The 24,794-nt window shown below is 40.7% G+C and overlaps 1 protein-coding gene across 18 annotated transcripts in view; it reads left to right on the forward strand.

The window, feature by feature from the left end:
* Positions 1-2,117: 2,117 nt before the first annotated feature.
* The window catches only part of PPP3CC (protein phosphatase 3 catalytic subunit gamma), an 81,256-nt gene continuing 58,579 nt past the window's right edge, over positions 2,118-24,794 (forward strand). For 9 of the 18 annotated variants that reach the window (XR_015170001.1, XR_015170000.1, XR_015170004.1 and 6 more), the window contains exon 1: positions 2,118-2,968. Coding sequence is in view for 8 of the 18 variants with exons in the window: in XM_086416231.1 (XP_086272357.1) it covers positions 2,752-2,968 (217 nt within the window). In the remaining 10 variants the exon portion in view is untranslated. Of the gene's footprint in view, positions 2,969-3,142; positions 3,919-24,794 lie in introns of those variants that run through there. The other 9 variants (XR_015170005.1, XR_015170006.1, XM_086416236.1 and 6 more) reach the window with 2 other exon arrangements.

Consider the following 24,794-nt stretch of genomic DNA (forward strand, 5'->3'; position numbering starts at 1 on the left):
AGTTTGGTGTTAAAATGTGGCTCCACTTTGAGATCCAAGGACTTCCGTAGCTCAGTCCAGTGGTTAAGACTCTGCACTTTCACTGCAGGAGGCATGTGTTTGATCCCTGGTCAGGGAACTAAGATCCTGGATGCCTCCCAGTGTGGCCAAAAAACAAAGAAAACAAAAGAAATAAACCAAACAAATAAAAACGAACAAACAAAGATATATCTGAGATCCAGAGAGTTGGTTAATTTCCCCACTACTATTATTGAATAACCCATCTCTTCATGTTGGTTTGCAGTGTTTTCTTAAACTCCTTGTTTTTAGTCATCTTGCGTACATTCTTCTAGATTAATTTTAGTACTATGTTGCAGGATGGAGAAGGCAATGGCACCCCACTCCAGTACTTTTGCCTGGAAAATCCCATGGATGGAGGAGCCTGGTAGGCTGTAGTCCATGGGGTCGCTAGAGTCAGACACGACTGAGTGACTTCACTTTCATTTTTCACTTTCATGCATTGGAGAAGGAAATAGCGACCCACTCCAGTGTTCTTGCCTGGAGAATCCCAGGGACGGGGGAGCCTGGTGGGCTGCCATCTATGAGGTCGCACAGAGTTGGACGCAACTGACGCGACTTAGCAGCAGCAGCATGCTGCAGGAACCAATTTATTTTTGACCACTAGAAAGTTGATCTGTTTGATAGAGGTGTGAAGCTCTGGTTACTTCATAGTTGAAGAACTTCCTCAGAATCTCTGAGCAATTCTCTCTGGTGAAAGCCTGAAATCAAGACCCAAGAACTCAGAACCAAAATCTGTCCAGTTCCTGAAGTGCTTCTGCCTTGCTAGAGTTGCCATGAATTGCCTTTAGGTCAAAACTGCAAGGCAAGGGCAGGAATAGAGATTCAGCTGTACAGAATGGACATGTGGACTCAGGTGGGGATGAGGAGGGTGGCATGAATTGAGTGATTACGATTGACATATGTACACTACGATGTGTAAGATAGATAGGTAGTGGGAAGCTTCCGTATAGCACAGAAGTTCAGCTCTGTGCTCATACACTATGACCTAGAGGGGTAGGATGGGGGGAGTGGGGTGGGAGTGAGGCACAAGTGGGAAGGGATATATTTATACATATAGCTGATTCACTTCCTTATACAGCAGAAACTAACACCACATTGTAAAGCAATTAACCTCCAATTAAAAAAAAAAAACTGCAAAGCATAATTCGGGGTCTGACTCTAGTGTATATGCCCAGATCACCTCCCATTACATCAGTCAGTTCAGTTCAGTCACTCAGTCATGTCCGACTCTTTGCAACCCCATGGACTGCAGCATGCCAGGCTTCCCTGTCCATCACAAACTTCCAGAGTTTACTCAAACTCGCGTCCATTGAGTTAGTGATGCCATCCAACCATCTCATCCTCTGTCGTCCCCTTCTCCCTTTGACTAGACGGACCTTTGTTGGCAAAGTAACGTCTCTGCTTTTTAATATGCTGTCTAGGTTGGTCCCATTACATAAATCTATGTTAAAGGAGATTTGGGTTAAGCTCTATAATCTTTTAGCTGGGAGCTGTCCAAAAGAACTTTCTGCGATGATGGAAGCGTCCTAGTCCGTTGTTATTGTTCAGTCACTCAGTCGTGTCTGACTCTTTGAGACCCCATGGACTACAGCACGCCAGGTTTCCCTGTCCTTCACTATCTTCCAGAGTTTGCTCAGATTCACGTCCATGGAGTCAATAATGCCAAGGAACCATCTATCTCATCTTCTGCCCTCCTCTCATTTTGCCTGCAATCTTTCCCAGCATCAGGGTCTTTTCCAGTGAGATGGCTCTTTGCGTTAGGTCTTATTCTGCCACATCCAATTAGATAGTCACTAGCCACAGGTAGTTATTGAATGCTTCAAATGTGGCTAGTACACTTGAGGAAATAAATATTTATTTACTTTAAATGTACAGAGCCACTTATGACTACTCACTGGCCACCACAGTGACTGTTAAAATCGGTTTCCCTGTAATTTGCATATACTTCCTTGGATCCCAGTTTTAACATTCCACCATCAGGACTAGAATCAAAATATTTTTGTCTTTGCCAGGCACTATACTAGAAGACAGTTTCTATACTAGGCTTGCAATTCAAGGAGAGAAAAGGTCAGTTTTTAATCTAGAGATGAGCCAGATTATTAAGACTCTATGGAGACTTGCCCATCGTTTTCCATGGTAAGAATGACGGGGTGTCAAAGGGGAAGAAGGATTGCTTCCAGCTGTGTAGGTGGTACGCAGAACTTCCAGGTCGGTTCCCTACACAGAGGAGGTCTGGCCCAGGGGTTCCTTGGAGGGGGCTGCGGTCCCCTTTCTGGCAAGTGGAAAGGAAGCTAGGAGGCTGTGGGACCTGACAGGTTGTGTGTGGGGGTGGGGGGGGCTCTTAGCCACCCACTCGGAAACCATCCCCCTCCACCCCCCACTACTAGATTAGAACTAGGATGCACGCGATCGTTCTCACTATACTAAGTGCTCTCGACAAATGTGACAACTTAAACCAGGGGTTTAAATGGGTTTGGTGACTGGGGGGAGGGTAAGCTGTGGGAAGGAGCTGGATCAAACTGATAACGACTCCTAGAGACAGAGTGGAGGGGAGACCCCGAGGAAAGGGAGGGAGGCCCCGCCGTGGGGAAGGTCTGGGAGGACGAGGGCGCCCTGCAAGGTGATCCCAGGCGGACAGGATGCGCACGGCTCCGCCAGACAGCCGCCGGGACGCTCGGGCCGGGTCACAAGATGGCCGCGGTTCCGCTGGGCTTTTGGGTGCGGGAACCAGGGCCCGGTGTTAGGTGCTCCAGGCCCGGGCGGCGCAGGCAGCTGAGAAGCAGTCAGAGCTGGAGGGGAGGGCAGGCAGAGGAGAGGGGGAAGACCGACATTCGGAAGCTGGAGGAGAGGAAGGAAGGGCGCGTGTACGGAGGGCAGCCGCGCGGGTCCGGGGGTCTCCGCGCGAAGGGTAAAGCCGGGGTTGTCTACTGCTCGGGGGCTGGAGGTCAGGCGACCGAGCTGCCGGGGAAACTTGCCGAGCTCAAGGCCTCGGCGCGCTAACCGCGGCGGCGGCGGCGCGCGCGCCGCAGGGAAGTTGGGGAGGTGCCGAGTCGGGGCAGCGCGCGCGCGCGCGCGCGCGCACGAGCCTCGGCCGCGCGCAGCCGCGGCTGCCCGCGTAGCCTCCCCGATCTGCTGTCGCGGGCGCTCCCGACTCGGCGCCTCGGGAGGGAGCGGTCAGTGGGCCCGCATAGTGTCCGTGGGATTCGAGGCCGGGCTGCTGCGGCCGCCTCCTTCTGGTGCCTTGGCCGCCCTGATTAAGCGGCGCCGGGGCACGGCCGGTAGACCGGCCCTGGGGAGCCGAGATCGCTGGAGGCGAAGGCGGGGGCGCACGTCTGGAGATCTCCCCGGACCGGGAGGAGGCCGAGGGGATCATGTCCGGGAGGAACCTCCACCTCTCCACCACCGAACGCGTCATCAAAGGTGCCAAGCGGCCCAGGCCTTCCAGTCGATCGGCGGGAAACGGCCCTCGGCCGGGCGATGGCTCGGGGCCGGAGGGAGGGAAGGAGCCGAGGACGGGAGTCGGGGGGGCGGCGGGGTCCCGGGCGGCGCCCATCCCGGAGGAGGACCTAGGGGGGTGTGGGAGACGGGAGGCGGGGATTCCCACCGGGGCTGCCCGGCGGGGGCGCCGGGCGTTTTCTGTAGCACCTGGACCAGTAGCTAGGTGGGGATTGCTCGTTTGTCTCCAGTAGTGTCGGATTTCCAGGCAGGGTGGGTGTTTCTAATCCTGTCAACCCCTAAAGAGTCTGGATCTCCATCTTTTTAGTCTCTTACCTGAGGGGAAGCCATCTAGGGTGATGTGGGCAGGGTGTTAAGAAGGCTCTTCCAAGTCAGATCTTTCTGCCGCTCCTCTTCTGAAAGGTCAGATATTTCTTGCCCCTTCCCCAACCTTTTTTAAGTATGAATACCATGTACCTTTTAGCCCACTTTCTCCAGATCATCACGTCACTGTTATTACTAAAAGAAAGAATATAGTGAAGTAAATACAAATAAATTCATTTTATGATATTTGAAAGGGATCTACAGATCTCTTGACATGATTGTTGGCGTTTTATTTTCTTTTTGGCCATAGAGACTTGGAGAATGATATTCTCTGATTCAGGTGTCCAACATCGACTAAAGTGTTCCTTATGTTGTAGTTGTTTCTGCCCTTAAGATTAGTGGTTTAAGCATAACCGCTAATTTATGTGCTTCTTTTGTTCAGACATAAGACTTAAGTACAACTCTTCTCTCTGTTTTAATACTGGGTTTGAAAGCACTATTTTATAAGAAGGGAATATACCAAGATCCAGGTGTGTTAGTGATCTCTAGATAAAGGGGTTAGTTGTAAGTGGGGAGAACTCTTAAAATACTTTTATTTTTTTATTTTGGTAATTATATGGAGAAAAGAAACCAAGATTGGTGATGAAAAAACATTTTTCTCTTAGTGGAGAAAAATGATTGGTCAATGAAGGAAAAGAGTTTTAGTTATAACTTAGGGCCCCCCCACCTCCAGAAACATTAAGCATCATAAATGTTGATTGTCTGCAGTATATAATTTTAATGTATCATGTAGTTTCCACCCAGAAAGTCATCATCAAAAGTGTTGCTCATAAATGTTAATTATCTACACTATATAATATTTATTAAATATAATGGGATTTTTGAGATTTACCTCCTCAGCATTTGTCTGCTATCATTGGGGATTTAAGAGAATTGGTCATATAACTGACAGCCCTGTAACTGCTAAATTATTTTGATCATTTTAATATCAGTTTTCATAGTATATAACTCATCAAGGGTATATAACCATCTCTTTAAGATTTAGAATCTATTAGACAGTCTTCTTGGATAAATCAAGGTCATCATAATGTACATTAATTTCTGTCCCATGCAGTTAATATGGCCGGTGCATTCTGCTATATAAGGGTGTTGGCAGTTTCCTCCTGTGCTAAAATGACTCCTCACTGCTATACCAGTTTAGTGCTTTTGTCTGTTTTTAGTTTATCTCCTTCAGTACTGTTCTTTATCTATCAAAATATGCCCTTCTAATCTGCCACTTATAAGCTGAAGTAGGCAGGGAAACCAGATAAACCAGAATAGTGTGTCAAGTCAGAATAAATAGGATCTGAGTGAAGCTTAGTGGTAGTCCTCAGACCTTTACAGATCCCAAATTCTGATCGCCATTGTAGCACGTAATTTCTACCATAACGTGCAATAAGCTATAAAGGAAGTGATATAAAAGATACAAAGGTCATTGTAAAATGACCCTTTCAAATCGTTAAATGCAGAAGTAAAGTAAAATAAAATGCAGCTAATATGCAGGTGCTGACTTATTGCTAGGCATTCCCATAGTTAAGTGAACACCCTCATAGTCTGTATGATTCACATTTGTTTTTTGGTGAAACTATAAATGACTGCGTGTTATCAGATTACTCTTAAAGAAATGAAACATGAATGATTTCAAGCCCTTAGATTGTATGGGTTTGTCTAGTATGTAAAAACTTGAGCATGAGAACTTGAGCACAGCAATTGTGGCTTCTTGGTGACTTACCTTGCTTTTTATCTACATTTTCCTGAGTTTGAAATATTGAGATTTATTCTAAGAAAGTAAGGTGTCACTGTATTTATAGCTAAGGTCCCCTGGTTGTATTGGGTTCTAAATCTGATCTAATGTTATCTTGTCTGGCCAGAATTGTTTGCATTTATTCACAGCTGGAAATCTTTTTCAGAGGTGAGACCACACCCCAGTTATTTTTGGTTCTGTCATTTCCTGTTCACTTTAAAGTCTACTTAATTGTTTTGCTTGAGCGAATGGTGGAGAAGAGTGGGTGGGTGGGAGTGATTTGTATTTTAAGTGTCTTTTTTAAACAGCAACTTGCCTAAAATGAAGGACTAGACCTGTGGTTTTACTCCTGCTTCTCAAGCTTACTTGTGACCTTGCCTGTTTTTTTTTTTTCTAACCTTGTGTTTTTAGTTAAACCCTGTTTGTTTGTTTTTTGCTTCAATAATCTCATCTGCAAAATAGAGTTAATAATACTTTCTTCCTCAAGCATCTCAGCCATGCAAATGACATAATGGATGTGAAAAGCTTAAGACAGTGTAGTATTATGAACCATTTGAAAAATATCAGAAAGCATATGAAATTATAAGTTAAGAAGCTGTTCTGAGGAAAATACCTCTTCTATAATATAAAGGACATCTGGGTGGAATCCCATGGATAACAGCATGGAAACCAATAATACAGTCTGTCTTGTATTCCCTGGCAGCTGGTTTCTTCTCTCCCAGTTGAAGGTGTTCATTTTGTGTTTAAAAAATATAAAAATTCTTATGATTTCACTCACTCATTAAATGTTTATGGAGAGCCATCTGCAGTGTACTCCCAATAGGTGCTCATTTGTTTCCTCTTTGTTTTAAAAATTAATATATGTGTGAGTTTCTAGAACAGTCCATATGCACTAGAGCATCACTACTTGTGTCTGGAGCAGAAACTCAAATAATTGAATTGTGAAAATCTTTCAGCTTAATTTTTTTTTTTTTTCTGGTTTCCAAGTTTCTTTTCCTGTTGGAGGGATTTTTTTTTTTTTTTTCCTTTGACAGTGATTTTTATAAAAAGTTTTTATTCCTCTGGACTGAATCTTTTCAGCAGCAACAAGGAAATTTCACTGGGCATTACATGACAGATAGGGAGAATGCATTGTCTAAGTCTGTTATTTGGTGGCTGAATGGATTTTAACAGAAGTCAGGTTTCTTTTTTGATACAGTTCTCCCATTCTCTTGAAATTCAAGTAAATTGTATAGTCAGAGAATGTACAGTCATTTGTAGCACGCTTTGAAGACTGCTGGTTCTTTAATATTCTGGCACTGGGACTAGATGTGGCTATGGCTTTCTTGGACTTTCCAGGTAACTCTAGTGGTAAAGAACCTGCCTGCCAATGCGGGAGATATATGAGACAGGTTCGATCCTTGGGTTGGAAAGATCCCCTGGAGAAGGGAATGACAACCCACTCCATTATTCTTGCCTGGAGATTCCCATGGAGAGAGGAGCCTGGGGAGGGGGCTACAGTGCATAGGGTCACAGAGAGTTGGACACAACTGAAGCGATTTGGCACGCACACGCACGCACGGCTTTCTTAAAATTTTTTAAGAAGAGTAGTATGACCAGAAATGACTATTTCCACAAGTATACCCTGAACCCTTCTGTCTCTGGTACTTATACCTCTTTTATTTTCTGTTCATTCCCTCTCCCATTTTCATATCATGACAATGAATTTACCAAGGGTTAAAATTATTTTTTCTTGTAAATATATACTTAATCCTATAAATTGTGAAAGGCAAAAGGGAAGAAAACAAAGGCTTCATATTCATTCCTTACAGAAGCAACTGCTGTTAATACTTTTCATTACTGTACTTTCATTAATACTTTTCATACAGTTGAGCCTTGAGCAACACAGGTTTGAACTGTAGGCCCAGTTATACGTGGATCTTCTCAGTAGTATACTATGGTGCTACATGATCTGAAGATGGTTGAATCCGAGGATGTAGAACCATGGACAGGGAGGAACTTTGGGTATGGAGAAACCACCTGTGTGTATACAGAGGGCTAACTGTAAGTTGTAGTGGATTTTAGAGTGTGTGCAGTGTTGGCACCCTTCAGCGCCTCCTTATTCAAGGATCAGCTGTATTTCCATCTACTGGTATGCTTTGAATTTAATATATGTCATGTTAAACCTTTTATTGTGCAAATAATTCATTTTCTTTTAATGTAAATATGGTAATTTTACCTAAATCCTTTCATAATGGTTTCAGTCAACATGAGAATGATTTGAAAGTGCTCATATTCATATTTTGATCCTTTATATTTTCAATCATTTGATACAGTGCCAATCTAGAAGAAATTTTTTCAAGGATAAATATTCAGTGTGAGCAAGTCATATAGCACACATCTGTTGAACTTGTCAAAAGTATTTCAGTTATGCTTAGTTTACCATTGTAATTAATAAGCTGCCAAACTATCTGAACACTTGGACATCCAAGACTATTTGAAACTCACACGTCTAAGTGAAAGTCTCAAAATTCAGAAAGGATCTCTTAATTTAAACACTTAATTTCTTTTTTTTTGAGCAGGAATAAGGTGTTCTTTTTACCTGTATGATAATGGTTGTGATGAAAGCCTTATTTATATCAGACATTTGATAATACAATTTTCTTCTATAAAGTAACCACATTTTACTGTAGAGTTAAAAAAAAAGCTATTGGATCGTTGGGAGAGACAAATGCTAAGGACTTGTGTGCATGTTAAGTCACTTCAGTTGTGCCTGACTCTTTGCGATCCTATGGAACGTAGCCCCGTAGCCCGCAAGGCTCCTCTGTCCATGGGATTCTCTAGGCAATGAATGATACCAGAGTGGTTACCAGGCCCTCTTCCAGAGTATCTTCCTGACTCAGGGATCGAACCCCTGTCTCTTACATCTTCTGCACTGGCAGGCGGGTTCTTTACCACTAGCGCCAGAAGGACTCATTACTTAAAGTGAATTAAAGAATTGATTAAAAACTTTTTCCTAAGCAGTATTTGATAACAGAGTATCTTTCCATTAAAGTAACATTTGGGGGAAAAGTAATTTTTAGGCATATCTGTGAGAGACAAAATTATTCAACTAATTCTGTTATATTTGTAGTCATTTTGGGGCTTTGGTGCTACTTAATTGCTAAAGCCAACCAGTCCATTCTAAAGGAGATCAGCCCTGGGTGTTCTTTGGAAGGAATGATGCTAAAGCTGAAACTCCAGTACTTTGGCCACCTCATGGAGTTGACTCATTGGAAAAGACTCATGCTGGGAGGGATTGGGCGCAGGAGGAAAAGGGGATGACAGAGGATGAGATGGCTGGATGACATCACCAACTCGATGGTGGTCAGTTTGAGTGAACTCAGGGAGTTGTGATGGACAGGGAGGCCTGGCGTGCTGCAATTCATGGGGTCGCAGAGTTGGACACGACTGAGCGACTGAACTGAACTGAATTGCTAAAGGACTAATGGAAATAAAGAGGTGTTTTTTAATCATCATCCTTTGTTGCAGTCATTAATAGAATATAGCATTCTATTTTTACATATTTTATGTTAAATTTTAGCTTCATTCAAAGATAAAAAGCTGAGGTCTAAAAATTTCATCCTAACCTAAGTCATATCTGATTTCGTTATCTTTATAATTACCTAATTATTCAAATGTATGCAGAGAGAACTTTGGTTCCTTATATGCAGTTTTATTTTGTTGGCAAACTGGATTTTTATCATGAAATCTTTTAGTTTCTTGAGTCTTTGTTATTAGAAGAGGGTACAACTTGGTAACTAGGCTCTCTAGCTTGATTGACAGAAAAATATGCTATACTAGTTGGCCAAGGAAATATGTATCTTTGATGATTGTTATTAGATTTATTGAATGCTAACAAGTCATGATGTTTTGGTGCAATGTCCAGACAGTGTCAGCCCAAGAGAGTGAAATTCTGAATGAAATAAGCACTAGGAGATAATTGTTATTTAATCACTAGGTTGAGCCTGATTCTTTGTGCCCCCCGGCCTGTAGCCCACCAAGCTCCTCTGTCCCTGGGATTTCCCAGGCAGGAATACTGGAGTGGGTTGCCATTTCCTTCTCCAGGGATCTACCTGACCCAGGGATTGAACCCACATCTCTTGCATTGCAGGTGGATTCTTTACAACTGAGCCACCTGTAACCCTTGTTAAAAATATTTAACCTGTATCTAGTTATAGTAAATAATCAGACAAATCCAACTTATGGGACTTTCTGTAAGACAAATGGTCTGAACTTTTCAAAAATGTCACAGTGATGAAAAATTTAAAAGGCAAGAGGAGTATTCTAGATGAAAGAAGATGAAAGAGAAATGGCAGTCAAGTACAGTGCCAAGGCTGGATGGGGAAGATGAATAAGCCATAGAGGACATTTTTAGGACAACTGGGCAAATTTGAATATGGAGTATGTATTAGATATAGAAATTCAAAATTAAATGTCTTGGGTATGTGATAGGCTATTGTGGTTATAAAGGATAATGTTCCTATTCTGAGGTGATACCTGATGAAGCATTTAGTTGAAATGTCATGATGTCTGCAGTTTGGTTTCAAATGGTTTAGGAAAAAGAAATCTATTTGTTAAAAGAGAAAGCAAAAGTGGCAAAATGTTTACCGTGGTATGTGCTCAGTCGCTTCAGTTGTGTTGGATTCTTTGTGACCCAATGGGCTGTAGCTCCTCTGTCCATGGAATTCTCCAGGCAAGGATACTGGAGTGGGTTGCCATTCTCTTTTCCAGGGGATCTTCCTGACCCAGGTATCGAACCCGTGTCTCTTGCGTCTCTTGCTTTGGCAGGCAGGTTCTTTAGCACCTCTGGGAAGTCCAGTGGTGAATATGGGTGAAGAGCAAATGGATATTCATCTTAGTATTCTTTCACTTTTTGATAGAATTTCAGTGTTTCAAAATATAAAGTTGGAGAGAGAAAAAAAGAGTACAATTAAGAGATGCCTCCAGTAACCAGACTCGGGAAAGGTACTGTCAATTGAGGATGCAGTGGTGGCCCAGTGAAGGCATGCTGAAGAGAGGAACACGAGTTTTGTTTAGAACATGAGTTTTAAAGCACATACAGCTGATGTGGAGTGATGGCTACTTGTTTAGTAGGAAAAGAGGTGGTTGCAGCTACACAGTCGGGCATGGAAGAACATGCAGAAGTAAAGATGGAGAAACAAAGTGTACTTGACTAAGAGATTGAGAGGAGGGGTGAATAAGTTCAGAGAAGGGAAGCGGCCTGATGAAGGAGAGGAGAAGGATGAGGGGCAACTGAAAACTGTCAGTGATCAGTTGGCAGTGATTCCATTAAGGAGAAAGCAAGATTATTTTGATGGCTATGTGTTAAAAACAAACAAACAGGCTTAATCGACTTATAAATGTAATTCAGAATTATGGAACATTCAAACATTACCCAAACAGATATTGTGACAGACTTGTTTTATTTTTTGGGGAGACTGAAGTGAGAAAAGTGGTAGAGAGATAAAATAAATATTAAAAAGGACTAAGAAGCAGAGAAGATGGGAAGGATTTCCTAAGTATATTTCCCATCCCTGTTAATCACACCACTTAGCATTCAGTCACTGGCTCAGATGACAAGCCTGGGAATCAGGCCAGACTCTTTCCTGTCCCTTACATGTCATATCCCATTCTATCAGACTTAGTTCTGTGGACTTCTGGTTTCTACAAAAGCTACTGCTTCATCTTCCTCTCTCACTTCTTGCTTATATTAATACTGTGCTGTAGCCTCTTGCTAGGGCGATTTAATCTAATCTCATGCTGCCATCATGATCCTTGGATAATATAAAGAATCTTTTTTGTGCTTGAAATCCTTCATGAACTCTTGCAGCCCGTAGGGTAAACTTCAGCTTTGCTGATGCGGAAGTTTCCCTCGTGCTTAGCCTCTAACCTTGTGTTACTTCCTCCTTATTTCACACCCCCTCCCGAACCTACGTTCCTGCTCCTTGTTGCCCCTAGAATCCCATGCCGTGCTGTATCTGTGAAAGGATTCTTTGCACCACTTCTATATAAAATCTTGTCCCCTAACATGACTAATTCCTATTTATCTTTCAGGATTTAGCCAAGAGGACAGCTGAGAAACTTTTTCTCCTTTACTAGGAGGCTGTATGAGTAATTATCTTAGAACTTGGGCTTTGAAGTCAGATGAATGATTCAAATTCGGCTTCTTTTAGTATCTGCATAACCTTGGACAAATCACTTACCTTTGTTTTACCTCAGTTTCCCTATTTGAGGAAGAAGGACGATAAAACTTAGCTTGTAGGATGGTGGTGGTGGTTTAGTTGCTGAGTCGTGTCCGACTCTTACAATCCCATGGACTGTAGCCCGCCAGGCTCCTCTATCCATGGGATTTCCCAGGCAAGAATATTGGAGTGGGAAGCCATTTCCTTTTCCAGGGGGTCTTCCTGACCCAGGAATTGAACCTGAATCAGATTTTTTACCGCTGAACCACCAGGAAAGCCAGATAGTTATAAGGATTAAATAAACTCCATAGAGTGCAGTGACAGGCACTTGGTAAATGCTCAGTATGTATTAGCTGCTCTCATCCTCATCAGAAGAATGAGATATTTGCCTCCTACATGCTCCCATGAACACTTTCACTTGCTTTACAAATTTCTGAAAATATTTTAATGTTCTTTGTTCATTATAATTTCTAATTAGAAACTCTTTCTAATTTATTCTTTGTTTTAAACTTTTTTTGAAGTGCAAGAACTGTATTTTTTTTTTTTTTAATTTTTTTGATGTGGACCAGTTTTTAAAGTCTTTATTGAATTTGTTACAGTATTGCTTCTGTTTTATCTTCTGGTTTTTTAGCCCCAAGGCATGTGGGATCTTAGCTCCCTGACCAGGGATTCAACCTGCACCCACTGCATTGGAAGATAGAGTCTTAATCACTGGACTGCCAGGGAAGTTTCCAAGAACTGTGTATTCTTAATGCTGAATTCAGTGCCTAGACCATAGGTGCTTAGTAAATGTCTAAGTGAAAGCCTAAGAAACTTAACTTTACTGAAGACAGTGTAGAAAAGAGCATGGGAACTGCTAATTACTAGCTGTGTGATTTCTTTTCCTTGTTTTAATTTAAAAATGGGAGATAACAGTACCTACCTCAGAATTTAAAGATTATATTTCTTATTATATAAAGTGCTCAGCATATTGCCCATAGTGGGTGCTTAATAAATGTTAACTATTCTTTATTAAATGAATTCTTGAATCTTGGTGAGATTTGGCCCCAGATCTGTTTGATTTTAAGTGGTATATGTGCAATGATAGCTTAACAGTGTTATATTTTGTGTTTTCCAACTTTAGTGTCCCTAGCTTTTGAAAGAACATAAATGCTTAGTCAAAATAGTGAAAATTTCCTTTTCTATAGTATAGATAGAATTTGGAAATCATGTGTTCAGAAACAGATATTTGGTGAGTTCTTACTATAAGCAACATATTTTTGGTTATACTCAGAAGCTTAATTACTGTCTTAAAAAGTACTCAGTATAGCCTGTGATAATTTCCCAAAAATGTAACAGAAAATTAGAACTGTGGAGCTTCCTATGACTAATACCACCGGGAAGAGCAGATGACTAAACCATAGACTATATCTGGTAAGAAATGTTTGCCCCCTTCACTCTATAAATTGATAATCCTTTCAAGTTTAAACTTTAACGGTTGATCGGTGGCCCCACTAGGTAAGACTTAATTTGTGGGAGGTTTTTGGTTTTTTTTTTTGTATGTATGCCTTGGTACCTTTTATTCTTGTGACTTAAGGCTTTGTGGAAGTTTAAAAATAAAATAGGATAGTTTTAATGAAGGGCCAGAGTAATAAAGGTAATTGGTGGACTTATTCATGAAAGTAAGTTAGTTGTTGTTGTTTTTACTATTGTGCAAGTTTTATTGAACACATAGGATCACTGTAAAGTTATGGTTTCTTTAAGACAGGTGAGTTCAGTGACTATCAAAGAACAGAGAGAATAATCTGAAAGAGTGATATCCGATTATTGAAATAAAATTTGTTCTGATCAGTTATAAAAGGACCTGAAATGTACATACCACTTTCACTAATAATAGTTAATATAACCTCTTGCTGCTGCTGCTGCTGTGGCGCTTCAGTCGTGTCCAACTCTGTGCGACCCCACAGACGGCAGCCCACCAAGCTCCCCCATCCCTGGGATTCTCCAGGCAAGAACACTGGAGTGGGTTGCCATTACCTTCTCCAATGCATGAAAGTGAAAAAATAAAGTGAAGTCGCTCAGTCGTGTCTGTCTCCTAGTGACCCCATGGACTGCAGCCCACCAGGCCCCTCCGTCCATGGGATTTTCCAGGCAAGCAGTGTTTAACTGGTTCATGATTGGAAAGGCAGGTGAGGAGATTAGGAAATAAGCTGCAAAAGTAGGGCAGGCTTGTTGGCTTAAAATAGGAATGAAAGCAGGGTTATTTGCAGTGAACGGAGACAGCTATTTAGGTAAATCCTAGTGTCCCATGAGGATAAGACCACACAATAATCTAAAAATAATAGCTTAAAAGCCAATAACTTTTAAGGTTTATCTCCGATACTTCTACAGGATTAACGTGGTTGTCACCAATGTGGTCTTTCTCTTTAATGCAGTTCTGCATCAGATGTTAGGCATATGAAAATATGTATCATTTATGTAGTGGATGTATATTAAAGCAGTGTATTGAATTGAATTTGACCACGAAAAGGCTGCAGAATTTTTTCAGTGTACTGTAGGAACTTAGTTTTAAAAATTTATTAAATTTTTTTTTTGATAATTTTAGATTTACAGGATGTTGCAAAGAAATGTACAGGAAAGTCCTATGCACCCTCACCTAGGTCTCTTCCACAGTGTCACTATCCCACACTGCCAAAGTACTGTACCAAAATTAAGATATTGACATTGGCACGATCCAGAGAGCTTATTCAAGTTTCACCAGTTATACACGGATTTGTGTGTGTGTGTGTATATGTGTGTGTGTGTAGCTGTATGCAGTTTCACATGTTTATAGCTACAACCACAATCAAGATACTCAACTGAATCACCACCACAAGACTCTTGTGTTACTACCCCTCTGTTGCCACACCCGTCCCCTTCAGAAACTCATTTTTATAGTTTGGTTATTGTCTTGAATCATATATAAACTTGATTTGATTAGGGTTTTTGCTTCTGAGTTGAAAGCATTGTACAGTAGATTTTTTTTCCCCCCGGCAATCCAGGTAATCTAACAGCAACTGTCTCAGGGCAAAAACTAGGTTAAAATGTGTTGGCAATTTGGGAGCACTAAAAACTTTCTTGGATAAATGTATAAAGGCTTAGAATGATGATTCTGAACTCTGGTTACCAAACAGAATCACCTGTGGAGCTTTAAAAAAAGGATACAATGTATCCTTACAAAAGGATACAGAGTATGATACATATATAAAATTTTTTTAAACTTAAAAAAGGTTTTATTGAGATATAATTGACATCATACAATGCACCCATTTAAAGTATATGATTCAATGGTTTTTAGACATATTCGCAGATATATGCAACCATCACCATTTAGAACATTTTAATCTCAAAAAGAAACCCCATATCTTTAAGCTGTCACCTCCCTAGCCATCCATTCCCAGCCCCTCAGTTCTATGCTGCTGCTGCTGCTAAGTCGCATCAGTCGTGTCTGACTCTGTGTGACCCCATAGATGAAAGCCCACCAGGCTCCTCTGTCCCTGGGATTCTCTAGGCAAGAATACTGGAGTAGGTTGCCATTTCCTTCTAAAATTTTTAAATATATTGTGTATAAATATATTTAAGCAAAATTATATATATATATATATATAAAGAAATTGACATTGGGAAGGATACACAAATACTTAATGGTACTAATTACCCCTGGGATGAAGGAAAAGGATGGAGGCTGTCTTCAATTATAATTGTAACATTCTAGTTCTTTAAAAATATTTGAAACAGATATGGCAGACTTAATGTTTTAAATCTACATAGTGGGTACATGGGTGTTCATAGTATTTATATTATTTCCTATACCATTTTATGTAAAATTATTTTTTTAAACTATTTCATTAAAAGTTTGTATAAAGTGTTAGTCGTTCAGTCATATCTGACTCTTTGTGACCCCATGGACTTATTAGCCTACCAGACTTCTCTGTCCATGGGATTCTGCAGGCAAGACTACTGGAGTGGGTAGCCATTCCCTTCTCCAGGGGATCTTTCCAACCCAGAGATCAAATCTGGGTCTACATGCAGTATATTACATCTGTGTTTGGAATTTCCTCTTTTCTCCCTTTTAGTATACCTTCTGTTTATTTTATTTTGGTGCCAACAGTGAAAATAAATACCTACAAATGAGGATTGAGAAAGTAGCTTTGGAATTTCCAGAAGACCCAGACTTTCAGCTCAGGTTTCAACTTTCTGATGCCCTTCCCTGATTTCTGTAGCCATCTACTGATAATCCCCTCTACAGTCTTTCATACAGCTAATACTTCCAGTACAGTATATTGCTTAACTGTTCTGTGTTGACATTACATCTTGTTTTTTTATGTAATATTGACATTACATTAATTATTTTGGGTGCTTAAATAGAATATAAATTTCTTTAAGGTAGACTCATGTGTTAAAGTTATATAATCTATACCTTACCTTCTAGACAGTATGGGTATGTAGTAGATGCTCGATAAATGCTGAGTTATTTAACTTAGAATATAATTACCTCCCTCGTATTTTCTACTTTTACTCAAAGAACCTTTGCAGTTTTTTGTTTCCTATAGATTTCAGAACTTAAGGTTTTAACAAATAATCACTATTAAATAAGATTTTAGGAAGGCCAGCCTATAGATCTCATCAGGTACTGAGTGTTTTATTTTTCAGTTAGTAACATTGTATAACCATGAATTCTGTAAAATCTCAAATTGTGTAAAATCCTGGATTGTATAATGTTCTTTTGCTTTCTTGAGTGTATCTTCCATATGAATTTATTTATTGTATGTTATGTCTACATAGTACTCATTTAATCTTAAATTTTAGTGGCTTCCCAGAGAGATTATTGGTATTCTAACCTTTTTTTTTTTTTACTTTGACTTATGTATGAAGAAAAACTATTAGAGATTATTTGATGAAGCACTATAGCAAAAGACTTCCCTGATAGCTCACTTGGTAAAGAATCCTCCTGCAATGCAGGAGACCCAGTTCAATTCCTGGCTTGGGAAGATCCACTGGAGAAGGGATAGGCTACCCACTTCAGTTATTGGGCTTCCCTTGTGGAACAACAGACTGGTTCCAAATAGGAAAAGGAGTTCGTCAAGGCTGTATATTGTCACCTTGTTTATTTAACTTATATGCAGAGTACATCATGAGAAACGCTGGACTGGAAGAAACACAAGCTGGAATCAAGATTGCCGGGAGAAATATCAATAACCTCAGATATGCAGATGACGCTACCCTTATGGCAGAAAGTGAAGAGGAACTAAAAAGTCTCTTGATGAAAGTGAAAGTGGAGAGTGAAAAAGTGGGCTTAAAGCTCAACATTCAGAAAACGAAGATCATGGCATCTGGTCCCATCACTTCATGGGAAATGGATGGGGAAACAGTGAAAACAGTGTCAGACTTTATTTTACTGGGCTCCAAAATCACTACAGATGGTGACTGCAGCCATGAAATTGAAAGACACTTACTCCTTGGAAGGAAAGTTATGACCAACCTAAATAGCATATTCAAAAGCAGAGACATTAGTTTGCCAACAAAGGTTTCGTCTAGTCAAGGCTATGGTTTTTCCTGTGGTCATGTATGGATGTGAGAATTGGACTGTGAAGAAGGCTGAGCGCCGAAGAATTGATGCTTTTGAACTGTGGTGTTGGAGAAGACTCTTGAGAGTCCCTTGGACTGCAAGGAGATCCAACCAGTCCATTCTGAAGGAGATCAGCCCTAGGATTTCTTTGGAAGGAATGATGCTAAAGCTGAAACTCCAGTACTTTGGCCACCTCATGCGAAGAGTTGACTCATTGGAAAAGACTCTGATGCTGGGAGGGATTGGGGGCAAGAGGAGAAGGGGACGACAGAGGATGAGGTGGCTGGATGGCATCACTGACTTGATGGACGTGAGTCTGAGTGAACTCCTGGAGTTGGTGATGGACAGGGAGGCTTGGTGTGCTGCAATTCATGGGGTGGCAGAGAGTCGGACACGACTGAGTGACTGATCTGATCTGATCTGTGGCTTAGCTGGTAAAGAATCCGCCTGCGATATGGGAGACCTGGATTTCGTTCCCTGAGTTAGGAAGATCCCCTGGAGAAGGAAAGGGCTACCCACTCCAGTATTCTGGCCTGGAGAATTCCATGGATTGTATAGTCCATGGGATCTCGAAGAGTCAGACACGACTGAGTGACTTTTGCTACAGCAAAGGAACTTAGTCTCTGGAATCAATCAACCTGAGACCAAATTCCAGCTCCTCCAGTTACTTGCTAGTTGTGAGATTTTGGATAAAGTTTCTAACTTCCCTGAACCTTGGTTTTCACATTTGTCAAGTGGGGATAATAATACTTCATAGAGTGTTATTAGGTTAGATGAGACTATGTATGTAAAGCCCTCGGCATAATGGCTGTTTTGTAGTTAGCAGACACAGTTATCATTATGATCACTATTATTTTTTGTGACTCTATAGTTAAAGTTGAAATCTGAAACCTATACTGAGAAGTGTTTTTCGGATACCTTCGACAACCTGCTGCTGCTGCTGCTGCTGCTACTAAGTCGCTTCAGTCGTGTCCGACTCTGTGCGACCCCATAGACAGCAGCCCACCAGGCTCCTCCGTCCATGGGATTCTCCTGGCAAGAACACTGGAGTGGGTTGCCATTTCCTTCTCCAATGCATGAAAGTGAAAAGTCAAAGTGAAGTCATTCAGTTGTGCCCGACTCTTAGCGACCCCATGGACTGTAGCCCACCAGGCTCCTCCATCCATGGGATTTTCCAGGCAAGAGTACTGGAGTGGGATGCCATTGCCTTCTCCGTTCGACAACCTAGCACAACATAAATAATTTAGCATCAGAGATTGTAGCTAACTTATATTAGCAAATTTAATGTACTAACAAAAAGAATAATGCATTATTATCAAGTAGGATTTATCTCAGTAATGCAAAGTTGTGTTAACACTTGAAAATCAAGGAATATAATCTACATATTAACAGGGTAAAGGAGAAAACACATAGCATTACCTTCGTAAATTCAGAAAAACTATTTGACAAAAATTCAACACCCCATTCATGATTTAAACAAACATACTTCTAGAAATACTAAGGAAATCAACCCTGAATATTCACCAGAAGAACTGATGTTAAAGCTGAAGCTCTAATACTTTGGCCATCTGAGGAGAAGAACTGACTCATTGGAAAAGACCCTGATGCTGGGAAAGATTGAGGGCAGGAGAAGGAGGTACAGAGGATGAGATGGTTACATATCACTGACTCAGTGGACATGAACTTCAGCAAACTCTGGGAGACAGTGAAGGACAGGGAAGCCTGGCATGCTGTATATATGTAATATATATATGTTCTTTACTATTATAGTTTATTACAAGATTTTGAGTATAGTTCCCTGTGCTCTACAATGGGTCCTTACTTACCTATTTTATGCATAATAGTTTGTATCTGCTAATCCCAGACTCCTAATTTATCCCTTCTTTCCCTGTTTTGTAATGCTGAGTTTATTTTGTATGCTTGTGAGTCTGTTTCTATTTTGTAAATCAGTTCATTGTATCATATTTTAGATTATACATGTCAGTGATACCATATAACATTTGTCTTTTTCTTTCAGACTTCACTTAGTATGATAATCTCTAGGCCCATGCATGTTTGCTGCAAATGGCATTATTTTATTCTTTTTTTATGACTGAGTAGTATTCCTGTGTGTGTGTGTGTGTGTACACCATATCTTTATCCATTTATCTGTTGATGGACAATTAGGTTGTTTCCATGACTTGGCTATTGTAAATAGTAAGCAAACTGATTTTAAAAAGGAAGAACAAGCTTGAAGGACTCACATTACTGATTTCAAGACTCACTATAAAGCTACAGTAATCAAGACAGTGTGGTAAAGGTGAAAAGGACAGACAGACAGATAAATGGAAAGCAGCAGAGTCCAGAAATAGACGTACACATAAATGGTCACTTGATTTTTTGATAAAGCAATTCAGCAGTGAAAAGAAAACGTTTACAACAAATGGTGTTGGGACAACTGGATGTCCGTATGGAGAACAGTAAAATCTGACATGTAGCCTACACAAAGCTTATTTAATAATGGATCACAGACCTAAATGTAAAAGTGAAATGTTACCATTTTTGTAAACTTGGGAGAAATATCAATAACCTCAGATATGGAGATAACACCACCCTTATGACAGAAGTGAAGAAGAACTAAAGAGCCTCTTGATGAAAGTGAAAGAGAGAGAGTGAAAAAGTTGGCTTAAAACTCAACATTCGGAAAACTAAGATCATGGCACCCAGTCCCATCACTTCATGGCAAATAGATAGGGAAACACTGGAAACAGTAACAGACTTTATTTTCTTGGGCTCCAAAATCACTGCAGATGGTAACTGCAGTCATGAAATTAAAAGGCACTTACTCGTTGGAAGAAAAGCTATGACCAACTAGGACAGCATATTAAAAGCAGAGGCATTACTTTGCCAACAACGGTCTGTCTAGTCAAAGCTATGGTTTTTCCAGTAGTCACGTATGGATGTGAGAGTTGGATCACTGAGAAAGCTGAGTGCCGAAGAATTGATGCTTTTGAATTGTGGTGTTGAGAAGACTCTTGGACTGCAAGGAAATCCAACCAGTCCATCCTAAAGGAAATGAGTCCTGAATCTTCATTGGAAGTACTGATACTGAAGCTGAAACTCCCAATACTTTGGCCATCTGATGCAAAGAACTGACTCACTGGAAAAGACCCTGATTCTAGGAAAGTTTGAAGGCAGGAGGAGAATGGGATGACAGAGGATGAGATGGTTGGATGGCATCACCGACTTGATGGACATGAGTTTGAGTAAGCTCCAGGAAGTTGGTGATGGACAGGGAAGCCTGGCATGCTGCAGTCCGTAGGGTCACAAAGAGTCAGACACGACTGAGTGACTGAACTGAACTGAAAAGAAAACCTAGAAGAAATCTTTGTGACCTTGGGGTAGACAAAGTTTTCTTAAGTCACAAAAAGCAAGAACTATAAAAACTGCTAATTGGACTTCATCAAAATTAAAATCTTTTGTTCTTCTAAATATGTTTTGTTAAGAGAATGAAAGACAAGCCTTGGACTGGGAGAAAATACTCACACTAGGTGTGTCTTACAAAGGACTTTTATTAAGAATATATAAAGAACTTAACAACTCACTGATAAGCCAACCAGCAAAATTTAAAAATGGACACGATTTGAACAGACAAGTCGCAAATGAAGATATATAAATAGCCAGTAGTAGACAAGAAGATATTTGATATCCTTAGCTATTAAAGAAGTACAAATTAAAACCACAATGAACTGCCATGACACATCCATTAGAATGGCTGAATTGAAGGGACAGCTATCCAGTTTTAACAGGGATGTGGAGTGACAAACTCTCAGGCACTGTTGGTGGGAATGTAAAGTTGTAAAAGTCCTTGGGGGAGATTGCTCGACAGCCTCTTCATATGTTAATTATACACCTGCCTTACGTCTCTGGCACTCCAGCCCTAGGTATTTACCCAAGAGTAATGAAAATAAGATTTGTACACAAATGTTTATAGCAGCTTCGGTCATAATAGCCCAAACCAGGAAGTATTCAATGGGTAAATGAATGACCTCATGGTAAATCCTCACAGTGGAGTCTAGTCAGCAATAAAAAGATACAAACTACTGATGTATGCAACAGCACAGGTGACTCACAAAACCACTATGTTAATGAAAAATACCAGACACACACAAAACTATACACTGGACCGTTACATTCATATAAAAATAAAAAGTGCAAAATTCATGTGTAGTGACAGAAAGTAGAGCAGTGGTTGTCTGGTGCTGGGAGTCAGAGGAGAGGGTCTTTCAAGCGTAATGGAAATGTTTCATATCTTGATTGTGGCTGTGGTTTGACAAATGGAGACGTGTCATATTTTATCGAATTGTGCACATTAGTGGATACAGTTTACTGTTCCTAAATACACCTCAATAAAGCTTATTTTTAAAAAAGAAGTTAAGGGAGCTATACCCTAAAATTAATCTAGGATTTAGTGCAGATGACTTCAGTTCAGTTTAGTTGCTCAGTCGTGTCCGACTCTTTGCAACCCCATGAACCGCAGCACACCAGGCCTCCCAGTCGATCACCAACTCCCAGAGTCCATCCAAACCCATGTCCTTGTGTCAATGATGCCATCCAACCATCTCATCCTCTGTCGTCCCCTTCTCCTCCTGCCCTCAACTTTCCCAGCATCAGGGTCTTTTCAAATGAGTCAGCTCTCTGCATCAGGTGGCCAAAGTATTGGAGTTTCAGCTTCAACACCAGTCCCTCCAATGAACACCCAGGACTGATCTCCTTTAGGATGGACTGGTTGGATCTCCTTGCAGTCCAAGGGGCTCTCAAGAGTCTTCTCCAACACCACAATTCAAAAGGATCAGTTCTTCAGCGCTCAGCTTTCTTCACAGTCCAACTCTCACGTCCATATATGACCACTGGAAAAACCATAGCCTTGACTAGACGGACCATTGTTGGCAAAGTAATGTGTCTGCTTTTGAATATGCTATCTAGGTTGATCATAACTTTCCTTCCAAGGAGTAAGCATCTTTGAATTTCATGGCTGCAGTCACCATCTGCAGTGATTTTGGAGCCCCCAAAAATAAAGTCTGACACTGTTTTCACTGTTTCCCCATCCATTTCCCATGAAGTGATGGGACCAGATGCCATGATCTTCGTTTTCTGAATGTTGAGTTCTAAGCCAGCTTTTTCACTCTACTCTTTCACCTTCATCAAGAGGCTCTTTAGTTCTTCTTTGCTTTCTGCCATAAGGGTGGTGTCATCTGCATATCTGAGGTTATTGATATTTCTCCTGGCAACCTTGATTCCAGCTTGTGCTTCATCCAGGCCAGCGTTTTGCATGATGTACTCTGCATATAAATTAAATAAGCAGGCTGACAATATACAGCCTTGACGTACTCCTTTCCCAATTTGGAACCAGTCTGTTGTTCCATGTCCAGTTCTAACTGTTGCTTCTTGACCTGCATACACATTTCTCAAGAGGCAGATATGGTGGTCCGGTATTCCCATCTCTTGAAGAATTTTCCACAGTTTGTTGTGATCCATACAGTCAAAGGCTTTAGCATATCAATGAAGCAGAAGTAGATGTTTTTGTGAAATTCTCTTGCTTTTCCTGTGATCCAATGGATGTTAGGCAATTTGATCTCTGGTTCCTCTGCCTTTTCTAAATCCAGCTTGAACATCTGGAAGTTTTCCATTCACGTACTGTTGAAGCCTAGCTTGGACAATTTTGAGCGTTACTTTGCTAGCATGTGAGATGTGTGCAATTGTGTGGTAGTTTGAACATTCTTTGGCATTGCCCTTCTTTGAGATTAGAATGAAAACTGACCTTTTCCAGTCCTGTGGCCACTGCTGAGTTTTCCATATCTGCTGGCATAGAGTGCAGCACTTTAACAGCATCAGCTTTAGGATTTGAAATAGCTCAGCTGGAATTACATCACTTCTACTAGCTTAGTGATGCTTCCTAAGGCCTACTTGACTTTGCACTCCAAGATGTCTGTCTCTAGGTGAGTAATACAGTAATATGGTATAAACTTTTAAAAGGTGTATAATAAAAGTCTTCTTCCTATCCCTGATTCTAGGCCACCAGTTCCCTGTCTTGGGGAGGTTAAAGCCTGTTACCAGAGACCACCAGGAGCACATCTATATCTTATCAAAATGAAGTTACTCTTAGCTTGTTGCAGCAAGGAATAACATGTACTGGAATAACTGGTGGAGCATCTCAGAAGGAGGGAGTTAGAAAAGAAGATACACAGAATTTTCAAAGCAGAGATTGGTCATAGAGTGAATTTAGGGTGGAAGTTAGTAGTCTGGGTGGGGACTGGCTACACTATGTGATGTAGTTGACTTGCTGGAATGCTCAGTGATTTTATCTTTAGTACACCTGAGTCCCTGAGGTGTTTTTGTCAGATCAGTTTCTGTGTAGTACTGGAACATACATAATGAGCTAATGTCAAAAAAAAAAAAAAGCTTAAATAGTCTGTAATGCACATTGTGGTTTGATTTGGTTCACTTTATCTGACTTTTAAGTCATAGTGTTTTTTCTTAGAGTTTGGGAACAATTTGTGGTTTCTGTTTCAATTTTCACTCTTTGCTTCTGATCATTTTTTAACTAAACTGGAGGATTTACCATTTAGGAGTGATCAGTGAAGATCTGTGCCATGAGAGGTTGTGAGTGTTTATCAAGCTTTTGATGGTAGTAATTTTGACCTCTGTAAACACCAAGCCGTTTTGTTCTTTTTCTTAGATGATTTTTTTGTTTGTTTTTATTTTATTGGAATATAATTGTTTTGCAATGTTTTGTTAGTTTCTGCTGTACATCTTGAATCAGCTATATGTATACATACATCCCTTCCCCCTGGGGCCTCCCTCCCACCCCCCCATCCCACCCCTCTAGGTTAGATGATTGTTTTTTGAGTCAGAGTCACTTGGCATGATAATGACTGAATGCATTATTTAAGACTCTAGAGACCACACACATGGCATCTGTAACAGACAAAACTTCAGTAATTATTGTTAAAACTTGAGATAATGTCTCATATATTTCATATCTATCTGGATCTTCCTATGGTAACCAAGTCATTTTTTCCCCTTTAATTTGGATATGGATTATTTACCTTTCCCAGTGTCTGAGGAATTAGTCCTGCATTTGTTGATTATCAAGGATAAAGGTCTTGGTAGTACTAAGAATAAAGGGCAGGGTGTTTACTGACAGTCTAGAATCTTGAGACAGAAGAAAATATCCAAGAGAATAAAGGGCAAAATCATGGAATGTGCGCGGTAATCAGTGGCTTCTGGCATCGGAGAGATTGTGTTTTGTTGATTTTGGACATAAATGGTCTATTCACGTTATCTTCTGCTTTTGGAGCAAAACAGTTCTGGAAATCCTAACTCAGACACAGTGTCTGGCCATAGCAATGATGTCAGCAGT

This window comes from Bos grunniens, chromosome 8 (genome assembly GCF_055505025.1).
Source record: "Bos grunniens cultivar Pamir isolate PY7600 chromosome 8, Bosgru_T2T1.0, whole genome shotgun sequence".
NCBI classification, from domain to species: Eukaryota; Metazoa; Chordata; class Mammalia; order Artiodactyla; family Bovidae; genus Bos; species Bos grunniens.